Genomic DNA, 19,662 nt, shown 5'->3' on the forward strand with positions numbered 1-19,662 from the left:
GAAATTCTATGGGGACTCAATCTGAGGGGGTGGGGGGAAGAAAATATGGTCCAAAAATATGTAAAAACTGATAAATGTTAAAATGAAAAAAATGAAAAAAAAATAGTTCCACAACATTAGAGAGCCATCTAGTGTGTAGGGTTAATTATTCCCCATGACTAAGACAAGACCCTTGAGTACTATACCCAATATTCCATGAAATTTCTAGTCTGGCTAGTGTGAATAACCCTGAGCACTGGTATTTTTCCTTCTAATCCTTTTGGATGGTTCTTTCCCTGGCCTCAGGCACTTACATACACTGATAAGTACTTTGTGGCGTGCTCAAAGGGGGACCTTTTGTCAATTTCCAAGTTCTTTCTCTGGGCAACCCTCTTATATTCCGTCTCGTAAACTCAATCTACCTTACTCCCAGGTCTCTTAACTTAGGGTGACTGATGAATCTCTGACTCTGCCAAAGGCCCTTTCCTTATGACATAGCCTGGAAATTTTCTCAAGGAAGTAAGGTGGGTTTTTTTATATATAAGTAGAATGGCAAATTTGATGCCTGTTCCCCATTTTTGTCCAGAAGCAAAAATCTTGCACCCATTTGTGTTGAAAATGTATAGTGATTCATATAAACTTTATGACCTATGATCCTACCTCTGAGAATATACCTTAAATAATTCTAAAAAGGAGAAAATATATACACAAAAATATTCCGTACAACTTATTTGTAATGGATAATTATAAATAATCTATGTTTAAGAAGACGAGAGTGGCTAAAATTAAGGGATTTCTATGCAGTGAAGTATTGGGGGTTATTTTAATTGACAACTTCAAAGATTTTCAAACATTAAAATTCTTAATATTTAATATTAAGTTCATTAATGATTTATTAAAATACTCTATGGTATATTATCATTACCATATTATAAAACATTTATATGGGTAAAGACTCAAAGAGAATGCACAAAATGACGTAGCATTTTAGGAAGATTGAATTGAGTATTTTTCCTCTACTTTAAAAAATATAAACATCATTGTGTTAGAATTTATCAATTTAGTATTAATTTGATAATTACTAAACATCTTATAAAATTTTAAAAGCATACAAAGAGGTATAAAAAAATCACTTAAATGCCTGTGGACATACTATTAACTTTAACAGATCAAAATTAACAAAGTAGCTGAAGGTCCCCTGTGTTGCTCTCAGCAGCTGCATCTTTCTCCCCTCCAGAAGCAACTGCTCTCATAAATACTGCATGAATTAGTCTCTGATCCTTTCATAGAACTGTGTGTACTTGCAATCTTGTGTGTGTTACATGTATTTATCTGTGACTCGTGTACTTAGACTGCCATGTGGCATATTTATGGCCCCTCACTGTTTCATAACCATGTCTTGCTGATGGACACTTAAATTGTCTCAATTTTTCTTTTTTTTTTTTAAGATTTATTTATTTATACAAGAACTGGGGTACAGTCAGAGGCACAGGAGGGTGAGAAAATTCACCAGAGACAGAGCGGGGAGCAGAACAGGTAGACGGACCGAAGATACTGCTGAGGGGAGCAGCAGGCGAGGCAGGAGAGGTCTGCCACACCATCTGGGTTTCTCCCTGGCTGGCCGGTAATCGAACCCGTGCTACAGATGCTGCAGACAGCTTCACAGTGCTGCTCTCAACCCGCTGTGCCACCAGGGAGGCCCTGTCTCAATTTTTCCATGTTTTAAAGATCAGTATTATAAAAATCCTGTACATGCCTCCTTGTGTACATGTGTGAGAGAGTGGCTAAAATTAAGGGATTTCTATGCAGTGAAGTATTAGGGGTTAGACTGCAGCATGTTGATACAGAAGTTAAAGGCTTGTGAGGTTATAATTATGTTTTAGGAAACTAGGTTTCATAAACTTTTTCATTTCACTTGTTCTCAGAAGGAAGGGAAGCTTTCTTTTTCCAGGTACATGTTAAAAAGTATTTCTTTGTGATGCTTAAAAGCATCACAAATGGCATGATTAATTGGATTAATTGAGTTAAATGACAATCGGGAGCCTTTGTGGCTTATCCACATAGTTATGTCTTGGTTCTTTAACCTTAAGGGAGTTGCTTAGCATTTTGGTATCTATTTTGGCATCATTCATAAGTGATTCCTTATGCATAAAGCCACTGAATAATGAGATTCCTGAGAATTCTCTGTTATCACCTTAGGCAGAATTCACTTCAGTGCACTCCGGTTGAGCTGCCGTACTTCTGGTCTGTGGGTCTGTGCTCAGATTCATATTCAGACCTCAGCACCCTGGCAGCCTCTACTGCTGCTGCCAGTTTTTTCCCAGGACAGCAATCACCTCACTCCAGTCACCGCCTGCATCTTCACCTTTTGTGAAGTATTGCCTTCTCTCCTGCCACCTTCTCCTGAAAACCCCAGTCAGTCATTACTTCCTAAAGTTCTTTGATTGCTTCTTGCAATTAGGACTTGTTCAGCTTTTCAGGACGGGATGAAGTTAAAAAAAAGTCAGAATTTCAAAACCTTCGAGCTTTGCACCTCCCTCACGTGGACTGCCCAGTGGCATAGTTCTCCCAGACCCCTTTCTGCCCCTGCTTGTCTAGCTCAGCAGAAAGAATCTAGAAAAAGACCAGCAGCAGCACCTCAATCCCCTCCTTCACTCAGAAAGAAGCTTTTAAAATAGGACTAGCTGACTTGATCCTTTCTTCCTTTTTAGTAGACTACAATTTACATGTGATTATTGTTTGCAAACCATTCAGTTGCAACCCCTACCAATACCTCCTCTTCCTCTGTATACTTCATTTTAGCACCTTGCTCAGACAGAACCACCTTACGTTTTAAGCAGAGGTGCAGAGCAATTTTTCCTCCTTTTGTAAGGTTAGCGCTTCCTGAGTTGTGTGTGCTTTGGTTATCATCACTCTCTCATTTTGAGTTCCCTTGTCTCCAACGCATTGCTTCCTCTATTGGCTTCTTTATTCCTAGCAGGGCTTGTTTACCCAAGAAGAGTCAGAGAAAGCTTTGCAAAGGGGTGACAAGAGTGCCCACAGAAATAGGTGTTGCTTCTCTATATGTTAGCAGGAGCTCTTTAGTCGTCTAAAGCCTGTAACAGTTTGGGTGCAAAAATGACTATTTTAGAATATGAACATGAATCACAACAAATTACCTATTGTAACAGGCTGACAGCACACACATCTCAAAATCCAGGGGACAGAGACAGTATTTTTACTAATCAGTGCACAAACATGCAACAGTTTTTCCTGCATTGTTTGCCTACAGGCTTTCTTTTCTCTTTACCTTACAATGACTCTGCAGCATTTTCTATAGAAAAATAATGTTTTAGGAAAAAATAATTATGCTTTAGGAAACTAGGTTTCATAAACTTTCTCATTTCACTTGTTCTTAGAAGGAAGGGAAGCTTTCTATTTACAGGTACATGTTAAAAAGTATTTCTTGTATCATGAATGGCATGATTAATTGGATTAATTGAGTTAAATGACAATCTGGAACCTTTGTGGCTTATCTACTTTGTTCCAGTGGGACGGATCAGAACATTTTATATTATTGATAGTTTAGAGTGGGGTCAGCAGACTTTTCCTACAAATACTATCTTAGACCGTGGGAGCCACATGGCCTCTGTAGCATCTAATCAGCTCTACCTTTATGGGCAAAAGCAGCCCTAGGCAGTGTGTAAATGAACGGGTGGGACTGTGTCCCAGTAAAACTTCATGTATAAAAATAGGCCGTGGGTCAGAACTAGCCAATGGACTATAATTTGTTGGACCATCATTTGCCAGCCCTTGCTTTAGCCAGTTTCTTTCATCTTCACAACTATTTGTGGTCATTTCTTGAAAATGTCTAAAATTGTTTCAACTGAAGAGAAACTTCTAGTTTTCTTTCACATGGGAGAAAAGAACTAATTCTTTGAATCCAAGGGATATACCACAGACAGCCTTCTAGTTCTTTCCATCTGAAGGACTGGTTTTCCTCCTACTCACATACCTGTGGCGTCTCACACTGAAGTCATTTCATATTGCAGTGTGACCTCTGGCCTGCCTTTTGGGTCACAGAATCAGATTTAGTTGAAATATTGGGCAGCGGGTTTATTTTGGGGACTCATTCCTTCATCGGATGACCAGTAAAAGGCAAGCTATAGACTAAACTATGAAATCACATCTCTGCTAACCCCCACTTCACTGGATCCTCTAAACACCTATCATTCTACCACCTACTCCTTGAAAAAGTGTGATGAGGTGGGGAACCCAGAACAGTCAGTGCCCACAGTCTGAATTGATTGCTATTGAATTACTACTTTTAGTAAATTCCTGAAAATATAAGAGCCACTGCACACATTCCTGACACCCCTCACAGGAGTGAGAAGCGTTAAAGTATAAACTTTATTAGCCTCTTCATCTTATAGCATGAATTATGTTCACCTTCTGGGGAAGGGATGTATGCCAGGAGCTTGCCTTTCTCTGTGGAACGGAAACAATTCTAGCAATATGGGGAGAAATCTACTCTTCAGAGGCCTGTTTCTCCAAGGACCCCTGAAATCCTACCCAAATGCAGCCAACTCCATCACCACCACTTAACAGCCAGAGTGTGCTGAATGGGCCCCTTTCTCTGTGTTCTTGGGCATCCAGAGTGAGAGTGCCTCATCTTGGCTTGATGAATGAGCATAAAGCAGAATACACATTGCTGAGATTGCTCAATGACAGAATCCCTACCTGCTGCCGCTCTGCTCTGTCCTGCAGAGGGTGGGGGTGTTTCAAGGGGCTTGGCAACTAATAGGCTAGAGCCCATTCTGTCAGCTGACCTTGAAGCAAGAGCTGACCCCAAGAGAGAGTTGAGGGCCACAGCAGCAGGGTTAAGGGTGTTTGTACACATTATCCACTAATGGAAATCATGGCAGGTAGCTCTATCCTTCCTGATTGTTGTTTCACTCAGTAAGACAATACCAGTACTTATTTGAGCTTGCAGGAGACAAATGTATATTGCATTGGGTTCTCACTGCTTTCCCCTAAGAAACATAACCATTTTTTCCCCAAAGACATGCCTTCAGGTTGCTTATTTGGTAAGAGCCAGGGCCACTTCCCTCAAACCCAGGTTTCTTGGCTTCAGAGCCAAGTTCCCTGGCCTGTGTCTTGCTTCTTCTTTTCAGGGGTTTTGTGGAGCAAGAGATCCAGCCTTTCTCTAGCCTGACAGCTGCAGGGGACTCTGTCCATTTGGACAAGGTGCATCCTGCCAAATGGGCCTAGCAGAGTGACAGGTTCTTATCAAATGCTCCTGACTGCGCATGTAAACAGATGCCTGTGTCTGTGTGGGGAAAAGCTGAGACAGTTTGGACCAAATGGAGGGTAACCAGCCTCACAGATAGCTGTGCAATGTGGTGAAAGGACTGGGGGAAATCCGCAGCAAAGTCATGGTCTAGTCTTCAATGAAAATTTCTGTAGAGTTTTAGTGTTTTTTTTTTTTTTTTTTTTTTTTTTTTGGTGAAGAGCAGCTGGGTTTTGTTTGTTTATTTTTGACTTAAGTAAAATTTTTAATTATAGCATATAAAGCAATTCTTGTCAACCTTTTTCTCATTATCATCCCCTTGGGAAGCCTTTTAATACTTTTTGCTAAATAAGCTCTGCTCCCTCCCCCCACCCCCATATTTTAATGCCACCGACATACAATGTATCTATTGCATTCTGTATCCCTGTGCAGGACCATAAAACATTCCATATCCAAGGACTGATTTTCTTGATTCTTGCCTCCATAGAGAATTCCTGGTGTGAAGTGTTCATTCAGTTTCAGTAGCTGATGACATGTGAAATGCTCATTTATTTATAGAAATGAAAACAAAGTACTCATCGTGGACAGCCAGTAATGAGTGTGAGCATGGCGGAACAATTTGGTTCTAATGAGTGTGTGATTACAGCTGCCAGGAAATAGCTATTAAATAAATGAGAGTCTAACACACTGGCCAAGGGGCGGGATGGGTGATGATGAAGTTCATGGACACATAGTCTTGTAGCCACGGTCAGCACTGAAGGGCAGCTCTGGTCTTTTATGTGTAGGGAGACACTCCCAGAACTGTTAGGGCGGATGGGACGGCCAGGCCCTGACTCTGGAGACAATGTCACCTTTATGACTTTCTGCCATTAGGTTTAGCCAAGTAGTTTTTGATATAATATTTTTACTTATTATGATAAAATATACATAAGATTTACCATTTTAACCATTTTTAATTGTACAATTCAGTGGCATTAATGACCTTCACAGTTGTGCTACTATTACCATCTCTTTCTAAAACTTCCTTATCCCAAACAGAAACTATCTAATCATCAAGCACTAACTACCTACTTCAATGGTCCCTGGACCCCTTTTCTGTCTATAAATTCTCCTATTCTTGATTTTTCCTATAACTTCAGTCACACATTATTTGTCCTTTTGTGTCTGGTTTATTCTAACCAGCATGATTTTTTCAAATTTCATCCATGGCTTGGCATGGATCTACCTGGATCTGTATGTTATTGTATCCCACATACTAATGTATCACATATCTTTCAATTTTTTTGGAATGCAAATAATTGGATGCAAGCAACAGAGAGATTGGATTATTTCCCTCACTTTAAAGGAAGTTGTATTATTTTTCTTCATCTTTGAACATGACTGATGTAGAGCTGACAGGTATGCATAAATTTGAATGACTCATAATAGGAAGGTTTCTGATTCTTTGACTATTATGCATATTTTTGTTTTGTTCTGGGTCATAAAATATCATAAACATAGATTTGGCAAGCTTGTAATACTTCCCAAGCTTTTAGGTTTAAGTCATAGGCAAGTGACTATTACACTGGATCCTCATGTTTAAAAGTCCTTGTAACCCTACTGTGGAGAACAATGTTAAAGTAATAAAGCCCTTGGAGAAGAAACTACAGGGTTATCTTATTTAGAAACATTATTTACTGTATCACATGATGCTGCGATTTTAAAATTATTTCTGAAAGTTGAAATTGTGAAACTGTGCCTATCAAACATGCAACCTTAATTTGGGGTTTGGGTGGAAGCCTTCTGGGGTAGTGGAATCCAGCACCCCCTATCTCTCCTGTTCTAGTCCTTTGCCTTATTGGAAAGCACAGAAAAGGATTTTCAGCATGCTGGAATTTGGTTTTCTGTGCCTTTGAGTTTGACTTTTGTTAGAATCAGGTGCTGATAGTGGCCCAGGAGAGGGCCCTATCCCAAGCAGTGGGTAATAGTTTGGGCCAAATGGACCAGAGGTTCACAGCACTACTGTGAGGAAGAATCACTTGTGGAACTTTGAGAAGCACCAATGACAGGAGCATACCACGACCAATTAAGTCAGACACTGGAGATGGGGCTGAGACAGGTGGAAAGAGATTCTTTCAGCCTTCTGAGGCAGAGATTTGCCCCCTGCAGCTAAGCCTCAAGCTCTTCACTGGGCTCGTGCCTGGAAAGTTGGTATTCAAGGTAACCACAGGATACAGATCCTTTCAGGGGACCACGGAAGGAATATTCTGAAAAGGGAGCCAATAGAAAGTCCTCTGTAGACATAGATACATAAACAGTTAGTGGAATTTTAGTAAGATAAATTCACTGAGTTAGGGTTATTTCCCAAAAGAAACTAAAATTCTCAAAGTATTGAAATCCTAAATAGGAATATGTAACTAATATACAGGAATATACTATGTTTAAAATAATGCCCCAAAGTGTACTATTTCTGATTTACATATATATATTAACTTTTATATATTTTTACGTCATTTTTTCACTTATGTACACAATGTGTGTATTTTCATCTTGGTAACAGTCCCTGTGAAATTCCCACCACCCATGAACCATGACCATGGTCACTTGTGTTCTTCCCACCCCTGTTTTGATCCTACTCCCTTCTCTCCCCACCCCTGCAGAATGTCCCTGGTTTATAGTTGCCTGCTGATTTTGATTTTTACTTTATGAAGTCACATCTGGACCCCTGGGACTGCCTCTATATAGACACCTATTAGAAGAGCGCCCCCTAATGCCAGACACTTCATATTACATCTCCACCAGGAATTCAAGAATAATTTCAGAGAAATGTGAAACTTTGAAGCTCTGGGGAGATTTGGTCATCTTGAGATTAAATTTTGTATCTCTCAGATGACAGAACTGAAGTCTAGCATCAGCCATGGGCTATGCTGATATGCAATCTCCCTCCCTTCCTGACAACATGACATCCAGGGTGGATTTATCTTCCGCTTTACAAATGTGTAATTGATGCTCAGGAGGCTCAGTGACTTGTTCCTTTTCAGAATTAGGAAATGTAGAGGCAACATAAAACCAGCTACTCTTCAGAATCATGTTCTGTGAGTTTTCTTTGAAAGCAGAACTTAGGGGAAGCAATGATGCACCTTTTCTCATGTTCCAGAAGCTCATCTTTCATCTCACAGCAAAGTGTTCCCCATCCATAAGGTATGGCTCTGCCATCTTCTTCCACGAAACCTTCTCTAATTACTTGGGCTAATGCCAGCCCTGCCCTTCTCTGAATGTGGGTGTTTATGAGCTCTTGCCCACTTTATCCCACTCTGCTTGGGCTTAATTGCTCTCTAAGCCTCATGCCTCCAGCCTCTGTCACTCCAAATATACAGGAAAGCCAACAAGCCATTTATGGGAGATGTCCCAGGTGTTTGCCTTCTGAGTGTCTCCTGCCTAAGCCAAGGGAGGGACTGTCTCCCCCGTGGTTGCTGTCAAGCGAGTCCTTGTCACTGACTCAGTGCCACACCAGGTCCCTGTGGGAATAGCAGAGTTAGGTTGAGCACATGAGGTGAGCAGGACAGTCATGACTTAGCCAGTGGAGTCTGTTTCTGGTTCATTTCATCTCTGACTCTGAGTCGCCTTGGGAAGGCTGTGCTTCCACTGCTGTCATTGGCTGTAAGTCCTGGAAGATCATTTCAGAACACATCATTAAAATGGTGATTTTTCTTTGTAGAGAGAAATTAGGAGTCTGCCAAAAACTTTTTGAAGCTCAAAAGCTGCTAATCTATTAAACTTTTCTTCATTCTTTTGGTTTCTTATCTAAGAAAAAAAATGTGGAATAGGAGAAATTGAGAGAGTCTGAGGAAGACAGGTGAAACTGAGGCCACAATAGTCTCAGCAGTAATGAGGTGGTTTCTCATTGGGGTCTGTCTTTAAACCTTTAGTGTGGGAATCTGGGATTTAAGTTTTACTGCTGGTGGAGAAGATAGAGGAATAGGCCAGAAGCAATAGGTTCTGTATGTGACTTTAGAAGGAAGAAGATTGCAGGGAGCTTAGCTACATGATGTCCTGGTGGGGAGATCTGTTAAAACCACAGCAGTGATCCTGTTTTAGGGACCCTGGTGGAGGGCCTCCCACCTGTGAGAGTTACTCCATTAACTTGCAAGTATTAAGAGAGGCCCATAGACCTGATTTTTTAAAAAAAATTATCTTAAGGACTTTTTCTTTTTAAGAAACTGGCATTCGGGAGAGCAGTTAGCAATGTTTCTCTGAGTGCTTTTGAAAATTTGCATTGCAAATCCTGCTAAATGTCAGCAGTGGACTCAAAATGTTGAAACCTTGTTGGAGCGTGTTGTGCTGATTAAATTCTTGTCTCCAGTCTAGAACTGGCAGCTTATTCTCCTTAATTTTCATGCAGTAATCAATGTTTAAAGAGTATTTGACAGTTGCCCTTGGGGAAAACTTGGCCTGGGCTTGTTATGTGGGGTGGACAGTTAAACAGAAGAGAGTAATAATAACATCGCGTATTCCAAGGTCTCTGCTTAGTTCCAAGAAAGTCAGTATTATCAACCTCTTTTCAATAATGTGGGCTTTGGTGAATAGTGGACATAGGGGATCAGCAAATTCACTTCAGAGGTAAGAAGAGTAAATTTTAATGTTCTGATTAAAATAAGTTGAAATTCCACCTTTAGATGAGTTAGCCCTTCCTGGAAGAGAAGGTTTTAGTGGTAGTAACGGTTTTTTCCTCTCTAGAGTAAAGAAGTCTCACTGCATAGGATCAGTGCTCCCCTGTGTCCTGGCTGAAGAAAGCAGTATTTCTTGTGTTTGTGGCCTCCAGGAAGAACAGGCTGTGGTAACATCACAACAGTATTCCTCTTGTGTCAACCACCCTCCCTCCAAAACAACCTTAGTGATCATGATAATTGTTCAGCAGGAAATTGCACTTGTGCTGAGGCAGGTTTTCTCTTAGTTTTCATATAACCAGTATTTTTTATTCCTTGTCCTTTTGGTAGAACTAAGTAGGAGTTATTTGTAGTCATTATTTTCAAATGGTAAAATAGCTGCTCTTCTGGAATGGGTATAGATTAGGTCTGCCTTCTGCTGTTTTGGTAAAAAAAAAAAATCAAGAGTGGGAAAGTGCAGAGAATAAGTCTAGCGGTCTCTGTACAGATGTGATGGTTAATCACACCACATTGGGTTCCTGAAAGATGATAAAGAGGCGCTCTCTCAGGTGCTCCCATCACACATACACAATGGTAATGATGTCAGTCAGACTGAAACAATAATTTCACTCTGTCTGTGGAAGCAGACTATCAAGTTGTACATCTTAGACACCACTTGCATTTTAAAGATCTTTTAAAAGGTTCCCAAAAAGAGAATGAGAAAGTAAATATTGCACAATATAAACAATCAAATGAAGCTGAGTAAAATGGATATGGGTGAACCAGAATTTCTTGTACTACTCCAACTTTTGATAATTTTGAAATTGCAACAAAATTAAAAGTTACCAAGCGATTTAAGGAGAAAAAAAAACAGTAGGAAGGTGATAGAGTGGACCCTCACATAGCACTGGCTGACTCCAGGCCACCTTCCTATGCTGCCACTGGAGTCTTTTCCTCACAACAGAGCAGGGAAGAGTTGTGGGAGAGATAAGTAGACACACAGGATCCTGTGTCTTCCATTAAATACAACTATGAGCCTGAGAAAAATATGTGCAACAACTATTCGAGGGCTCTGAATAGTAAATTGCAGTAGGCAGATTGGGGGAGAAGACTAGAATCTAAAATAGTTTTGAACTGAGGGTATTGTCTACATTTTACTTCTAGTATTCTCTGGTCCCAAGTCAAATTAGCCCAACACTCATGAGTGAACATCAGTGTTGTCAGAGAGTTCCAGATGGAGCCTCTACTTCAGACTTCAGGAGTGCTGCCTCCTCCCTCCCCCATGTTTGTTGGTCTTTTCTGTTATCTTGCACCCCTGCCCCCAGGCCATCCCAGGGAGAGAGAACAGCTGTGGCAATACTGTGAGAACAGCAGGGGCCTGCAAGCACCTAAAACATTGGTTGGGGATGGGGGCATAAATTTGATTGATTGAGAGGAATTGTGGTCACAGGATGGTTGGCTGAAGGCCTTTTGTGTTTTTTCCTTCTCTGTTCTCCCACTACTTATCCCCAGATGTGAATACAGACATAAAAAGTGACAGCAGGTTAGATAATGGCCCAGCTCTGGTTGAAGGATTTCGAAGGGGATCCCCATGGAACCTAAACATATCAAGAAGATAATGGGGGAAGACCTCAGGAAAGTGACCTGCAGAGTTTGTTATGAAACCCAAGGCTCACCAACAACTATACATCCTTGAGTCTGACCCCAAACACTACAAAGACTTTGAGAACTGATCAGTTGCCCAGCTTCCAAACCAGCCACAGTGTGATATCCTTGATCGAATGGCATAGCAAGTGCCTTGAAAATTCAACTGGCATTGGAATCACAGCCCATAAAGAGCAGGGCACAACTTGTGGTTGAATCTGAACCAGGTTAACTGCCTGCTTAAATAAAAATGGCAATATTTTTTGTGATGTTAAAATAAAACCCAAAGTCTTGTAACAAAATTTTTATAATCTCCAGGATATAAACCAAAATTACTTAGCATGCAATAAACTGGGAAAATTTCAACTTTCACAGAAAAGGACAAATCAAAAGACCCAGTGTCAGGGTGTTACAGAGCAGCCCTGATATAAAACGGGTTGCCTGGCTGTAGGTCCTCACCCACGCGCTTAAAAAGGGACTTATTAATACTCCACTACAGGCACACACAAAAGGTTAATAAAAGGTTTATTTACAAGGGAAAAGGAATTGAGGAAATGCACAACTCAGGGAGAAAATAGGGAAATAAAGTCTTTAATGCATCCTACCCGATCCTCCGACCTGGAAACCCAAAGGCACTCTCAGAGCTGGCCTTGCGCTGCAAGCTGGCGGGGAGCCAACAAAGGGGAATCCCCCAAAGCCCATGTGTCTGGTTTTATACCAAACCAGGCTGCTTAACCCCACCCTCAGGCTCCAGCCACCCTCCCTTTGGTGACATGGGATTTGTAGTTCCCAGTGTCTTTTGGCTTTGGCCTGGGGTGGGGGTGGAGTCCACAAAGCCTGTATGGAATTAGCTTTAGGACATCCTTTTCCCCCTAACAATTCCCCCCTTTCACTTTTTGCCGCCATTTCCATGGTGATGAAGATTGAATATATGGATGCTGGGATGCAGTCTCAGATGAAAATTTTTACCGGGTTCCAGTGTGAAAGAAAACCAGTCCCTGCAAGTATTGTCCATTGTGGAAAGCAAAAGTCCTCCATTCCTGGAAAAAGTTTATCAGTCCAAGCCAAAAAAAAACAAAAAACAAAAAACCATCTGGAGGCATTAGCCAAAATAAGACAGCAAATACATCAAAATCGCAGGGAAAAAAATCTTAAAATGGTTCAACTTATGTAAAACACAAATTTTCTCAACCTTGATCCCAAACTTTTAACACAAGGGGACATATACTAGATTTGTCAAATACTTTGAAGCAGCTGTTATTACAAAAGGTAGTCCAAGTGAGCACTACTGAAATGAATGGAAAGACAGAAAGTCTCAGTAAAGAGACTTTATATATATATATATATATATATATATATATATATATATATATATATGGACATTATATATATATATGGAAGATATATAAAAAAGAACCAAATGGAGAATTTAGAAATTAAAAATACAAAAACTGAAGCAAGAAGTTCACTAGATGGGCTCAGTAGCAGATTGGAAATGATACATTCAAATTCAGTAGCACCCATAGTTATATTAAATGCAATTGGCCTAATGATAGTAATTAAAAGACAAATGATCAGGATAAATAAGGTCCAACTAAATATTGCCTATAAGAATCTATAATTATAATGCTAAAAGTATTTTAAAAGCAAAAGGATACAAAAATAATATGCAAACAGTAATCAAAAGGAGGTTATGTTAAAATTAGAGAAAGCAGACTTAAAGTAACAAGGAATAAAAAGAGCATTATAATGATAAAAATGTCAGTTCATTCAGAAATGGAAAATCAATAGAATTTCAAAATATATGAAGTAAAATCTGAAAACAAATGAAATAAATGAAAAATCCTTTGTTATAATTGGGGACTTTAGCATTCCTCTTTTGGTAATCAGTAGAACTGGTAGACTGAAAATCAGCAACAATATAGAGGAACTGAATACCACCATCAACCAACTAGTTCTAAATGACAGTTTTAAAGCATACCCCCAACTACAGAAGACATATTCTTTTCAAATATGTATAAAACATTCACCAAGATATCTAACCTGGGTTATAAAAGAAAGTTACAAAAAATTGTAATCATGGAATTAAACTATAAATCAGTAACAGAAAGATAAAAGAAATACACAACACAAACTTGTAGAAATTAGACAACCTATTTTTAAATAAGCCATATGTTGAAGAATTTTTTAAATGAAAATTAGAAAATATTTGAAACTACATGAAAAAGAAAAATTTATGGGATGCAATTGAAGCAACACATGGTTGGAAATTTATAGCATTACATGTTTGTATTAGAAAAAAGTATAAACACCTTAAGAAACAACTAATTTAAAAAACTCAAATAGAATGAGGGCAGTAATAGAGTGACATGAAATTGAAAACAATGAGATAGGGAAAAAATCAGTGGGATGAAATTTTTTGAATAGAAAAAATTAACAGGTAGCAATGACAAAGAAAAATTCATAAGGGCATGAAATTTACTATAAAGGTATAATAATCAAGATAGTGTGTTATTGGCAAAGGGATAGACAGATCAATTGAACAGAATAGAAAATCCAGAAACAGACCATACAGTTAATTGACTTATGGAAAATTCATGAAAGCAGTGAGTACAGTTTCTTTTCAACAAGTGGTGTGTTATGTCAATTAACATCTGTATGAAAGAAAGTCCATCAATCTAAATATCACACTTCATACAAAAATTATCTTAAAATGGATCATCTATCTTATGTAAAAATAAAGGGCTTTGCCACGTTGGGTTAGGCAAGGAGGCATCCACCTCATCTTTATCCCAGAGCCCAGTGAGGTCAGCCTCCAGGTCAGCCCCACTTTGGTGCAGACTGGTTCATGTGTGCTCTCTGCAGTAGGTAATGGATGTTGGGCTTCAGTGAGGTCATTTTTGTAACATTTATCAAGCACTTAGAGTCAGATACTGTCTTAACTCAATACTTATAACACCTCAGTAACATATGGGTACTATAATATTATAATAATTTTTGAGATGTGGAAGCTGAAACACAAAAAATAAGTACACCTACAGTAAATGCCATGAGTGATAGAACAACACATACCCAGGTATTTGTTACTGAGCTGTTATCACTGTGTTCTGAGTTCTTATCTTTCTTGAACAAGCAAATCACTAAAGACCATAACTTCCATGACCCGGGTTATAAATATATATATGTATATATATAAAATATATGTATATATTATTTTATTTTTCCTGTGTGAATGTAATTCACAGCCCTGCATTTAGGTTGGTGGATTTTTGCTGCTGAATCAGTGCATTAACCCACTTGAATCTATTTAGCGCCATCTTGTGCCTGAAGTAGGTTTTGCAGGAAGGAGTGCTTCAGCATCCGGGCTAAGGTAGAGAAGACCAAGCGGGAAAGCTTTTGATGACCAAAATATGGCAAATCAGTGCAATCAGAAACCTGAATTCCATAAGACATGAACTTTCCGGTGGCTTAACTTCTCATGTGACTCATTAATAGAGTCTTAGAGGGAAATATATGGAAATAAAACAGAGAAATTTAACTTAGCTTTTAAATCTTGGATTATCTTGCCCTTTTGTAGCAGAGCCCTGACTTCTGTGCTCTCAGAGCCTGAGAATTTAGGGAAGAGACTTTCAACTTGGCTTTTCACCTAGGGGGAGGGTCCCCTGAATGGAGCTTCTAGAGGCTGAAGAGTTCACATCTCACTCAGAAGGTGATGCTAAAATCTGCCTCTGAATTGCTGCTCCTGAATAGGAAGTCAAATGCGCAAAGGACTGTGGTACACACTCCCCTACCTCAGAGACCTGCCTGTTTTGGGAGGGGGAGGAGGAAAAAAAGGGGGAATAGGGAAAAAGGACAGATTAACTGAATTCTCACGGCTCTTCCCTGAAGTGAGGGCTGTAGCTTTCTGAAGAAGGGAGGCAAATGCCAAGAAAGATGACCTCGTAAAGTCTAAAAAATTGATAAAAGCCTCCTAAACACTATTCTACACAATTCTATTTAGTTCCTTTTAATTTACTTTTCCATTACAAAAGTAAAGTTGCTCATAATGGAGAACTTGGGAAAAAGAAAAAAGTAGGAAAAAATATATCCAAAGAACAACATCCAATCATAACACTTAATATTTCATGCATTTTCCTGTGCTGCTTTGTGTGGATATTTGAACACCAAAAATAATTATATTATTTTTAAATTTTCTACTTTTAAATTATTTTATCAGAAATGTGAACAGGTTGGGGCACAGCTTTGTATGCATATGTGGAGTTCTAGAACTAAGTATTGTAGTATCAGTGAGTATCTCTGCTTCATATTTTTTTCTCCTTCTTTAGCTTACTGTTAATTCCTTAGGATAGAGTCCCCAAATCACAGTGACTGGAGAGAAACCTGATGAGGACTTTCAGGCTCTGAGTACAGACATGGGAAAACCTATCTACCCTGGATGGAGGTGGACTCTGCTGACTGGTAGCAGTTAGGCTTCGGGCACATTCCTTTACTTTTTTATTTTATTTTTTATTTTTTAAAAAAGATTTTATTTATTTTATGCATACAAGAGCTGGGGTACAGGTCAGAGGTGCAGGAGGTTGAGAGGATTCACCAGAGACAGTGGGGAGCAGAACAGGCAAACTGACTGAAGTACACTGCTGAGGAGAGCAGTGGTCGAGACAGGAGAGGTCTGCTGCGCCATGTGGGTTTCTCTCTGGCTAGCCAGGGATCAAACTGCAGAGGCTATGGGTTGCTTCATAGTGCGGTGCTTAACCCTTTGAGCCACCAGGGAGGCCCTCCTTTACTTTTCAAAGCCTTATTTTTCCCCTCTGTCAAATGGAGGTAAAATATCCAATGCACAGAAGTACTGTGTTAATAACATGTGTAAAGTTCCTGCTCTTAGGTACACTGTGGGCACCAAGTAAATGGTAATGACTTGGAGAATAAATGCAGCACTAAATAGCCTCATTTTAGGATCTATATCATTTTGCTCTGCCACCTGTAATGTATGGAGCTACTTGTTCAACCTCTCTGGCATTTGAGAGTTAATCATTTCTTTTGATAATACATTTGGCAGTTCAATCAAAAATGCTACCTCATTTTAATTTGCATTTTTTTGTGACAGTATGGGACTTTGTGTATTGTAAACCAGTTTGTGATCTCTTTCTTGAAATGCTTTGGGCCTTTTTCTATTGGCATTTAGTAGTTTCATATAAATTTGTATGAACTATTTATATACCAAATCATTTAGTTCTTTATCATACTTGCTATCATATGTCCATTTATCTATTATAATTTTGTATCAGTTTTTTAATCATATATTACATATCTCTTATGGAGAAAGCACTTATAATTGTGACCTCTTCATAAATTCTGTAGATAAAATTAAGTCTCTAGTATTGTAAATAATGACAAAATTATGTATTCATTTCTAATTGTCCTACTTATATTTTTCCTCATTATTAAATTTGTCTGAATTCTGTAGCAATGTTAAGTGCTCATAGAATTACTGGGCATCATTTTAAAACTATTCTTAATTTTAGTTGGAATAGCTACAATGTGTCACTATTAAATAGAATATTATCTGTTATTTCCCTAATTATACTGTTTGTGTCAAGAATATGGTCAATTTTTCAAACCTTGAATTTTTACATATTTAGGAGCGTACATAATTTTTCTCAGAAAGATTGTGTGGTTTTGTTATATGATCTTTTGTTGGATAGGGGATAATAATGGGCTTTCTAACATCACACAAATATTGACATTTGTATGCATCAAATTAGAGTATACTCACTGTTTCATGGTTTTCTCTTTACAGCCAACACCATTTCACATAAACTGCTTCTTACAACCTATTAACTTGTATGCATGCATAATGCATAAAAGAAAGTATGAGAAAACATATCATCAACATATTAAGAATGGTTATCATAAATGATGGAGTAATGAATTATTCTTAATTCTTACTCTACTATGTTCCAATTTTGTAAAAACAAGATGTCCTGCCATTGCCAGAAAAAAAAATGGTTTGCCTAAAATTGTCAATGCCATGCTGATTAGCTATAGGTGAAATAAGATTTAGGTTAAATATAATTTAAGGAAGTCTACTTATAGAGTATGCAACTTCTGTTTGTTTATTATGGAGTCCAAATTATTTTGTACTAGGGAAGTTGAAAATTTTGAGTCATTTGTCAAAAAAAGGTAATAACATGACATATTTTTTCATAAATAATGACAATAAGTGGAAACTTTTTCTTGAAGAAATGATTTTTTTAATGATTTCTGACTTACCAGAGAATCTTTTGAAGGAATTAAAAATATTTAATACATATTTATCCTTTAGCAAAATGATTTAAATTGTATTAGCTCTGGTTGATTCCATCGAATCTGGGAACTTTCTGACCACAGCCTGGAGCACAAGGTTGCTTTTAGAGATTTCTTTTGTCCTCTTGGCCCCTGTGGGAGGCCACAGCCCAGTCACCATCTCAAGGATATCTTTGCCACGACTGGGGCTACACACAGATATAGAAACACAAAAACATGCATTTATACATCGAGGCGCACAAACAGCAATCACTGGATTTTGTGCCTTAATCACATCTTCTAGATGCCAGGAATAGACAGTGTCTGTCCTGATGTGGTCAACACTTTCACTGTGAAATGAGATCTAGCAAATTCCAGAGCTCAGGAAATTCTCTTCAGATTTGGTTCCTAATATACCATGTACTTAAAGTATAAATATCCAGTTGACATACTAATTCTCAAAGATTTATATTTACATAAAATAACATAATGTGCTTTGCTTCTCTTTCTTTTTTTTTCTGTAGCATTGGGCCAGATCATGTTGTATGTGGATGGGATGAACGGAGTAATAAACCACAATGAAACTATTCAGTGGCTCTACACTCTCATTGGGTCAAAGGTAAGAGTTACTGTTGAGCATTTGGCTCCACTTGCATGTCATACACCTTTCTATTACCCTTTCTGAGTTGGTTTTGCAAGGAAACAGCCCCATTCAATTTTTCTGCAGCCCTGTGACTATGCAAATAAGAACTGCTATTTTATAGGTACTAAAAATCCCAATGAAGGGTCATTGACAATGGGAAAAATACACTCAAACTGCAAATAGCTAATGACTTTTTAGTACATTTCTACTTTTTCTTTTAAGGTTTAAAATTGGTGCTTTCTGCACCTCTGGTTTTTGATGTTTAGTTAAAACATATGTATGGTATCAGTTTTACTTGCTTAGTTTCACATTCCTATAATGTTCACTTACTTAAGTAGATATTTATATGTTGTACATTTGGAAATGCATATTCCTATACATTAGATGGAAGAAGTTGGTTCTTTCAACTCTACCATTAGTTATTAAAGTAACCAACATTTATTAAAGATTTACCAGACACCATAGTAGGTGCTTTACAAGCATCTCTCCTTTAGTCCCCCTGATATTTTATGTAAGGTAAGTAATGTTATTCCCATTTGAGGGAGTAGTACTTGGTTGCGAGACACTGTTAACTACCCCCCCAGACCTTGGCACATGTCCACCTGGCCATGCCGTGCCGGTGAGATCCCCTGTCTGGAAGTGCTGCCCCGGGGAAGCAGTTACCTATTACCGGGAGTGTGCTAGAAGCTGGGCATGTCTCAGATGGGCCTGGATTCTGGCTGGAGGAGGGATTTGGAAAGAGTAAGAGGGAATTTTGTCCCGGTCAGGTACAAATGATCCGAGGTTGGTTTGGTGTGAGGTCAGCATTTGGGGTAAAGTGGGTGAAGCATAGTGCAGGAGAGCAAAGTGACTATAGTGGGCAACAGAGCCATACAGAGGGGTGTCTAGAGGGCCTGGTATGGAATTTGAGCCTGTGTTCAACAGATCGCAGAATCAGTGTAGTTTTTAGGCATCGTGTAGTAAGCCACATTGTTCCCCACCCCTGTATTCGCTGCCATCCCATCTTGAGCCAGCCTGTTGAGCTCAGTGGGCCCCAGCATCCTGTTCCCAGTGTTGGGCCGCATCCCTTGACCTTGCTTCTCTCCTCCCTTGCTTCCCAGGGCATGGGCTGTGCTTGGGCGGGGGGGCGGTTATGTTTGGGGGAGACTTAGCTGGCTTTGTTGTGCCAAGAACAGATCTAGTTTGAGGTTGAACCCTCCTTTCAGGCTTGAGTCCTGGTG

The 19,662-nt window shown here is 39.1% G+C and overlaps 1 protein-coding gene across 6 annotated transcripts in view; it reads left to right on the plus strand.

The window, feature by feature from the left end:
- Positions 1-19,662, plus strand: part of FHOD3 (formin homology 2 domain containing 3) — a gene marked incomplete at both ends in the record, with an annotated part of 417,341 nt that overhangs the window by 232,385 nt on the left and 165,294 nt on the right. For all 6 annotated transcript variants that reach the window (XM_084252166.1, XM_084252168.1, XM_084252167.1 and 3 more), the window contains one exon: positions 18,324-18,418. In XM_084252166.1, coding sequence (XP_084108292.1) covers positions 18,324-18,418 — 95 coding nt within the window. The remainder of the gene's footprint in view (positions 1-18,323; positions 18,419-19,662) is intronic.

Source organism: Talpa europaea (genome assembly GCF_964194135.1).
Source record: "Talpa europaea genome assembly, chromosome: 13".
In the NCBI taxonomy this organism is placed as follows: Eukaryota; Metazoa; Chordata; class Mammalia; order Eulipotyphla; family Talpidae; genus Talpa; species Talpa europaea.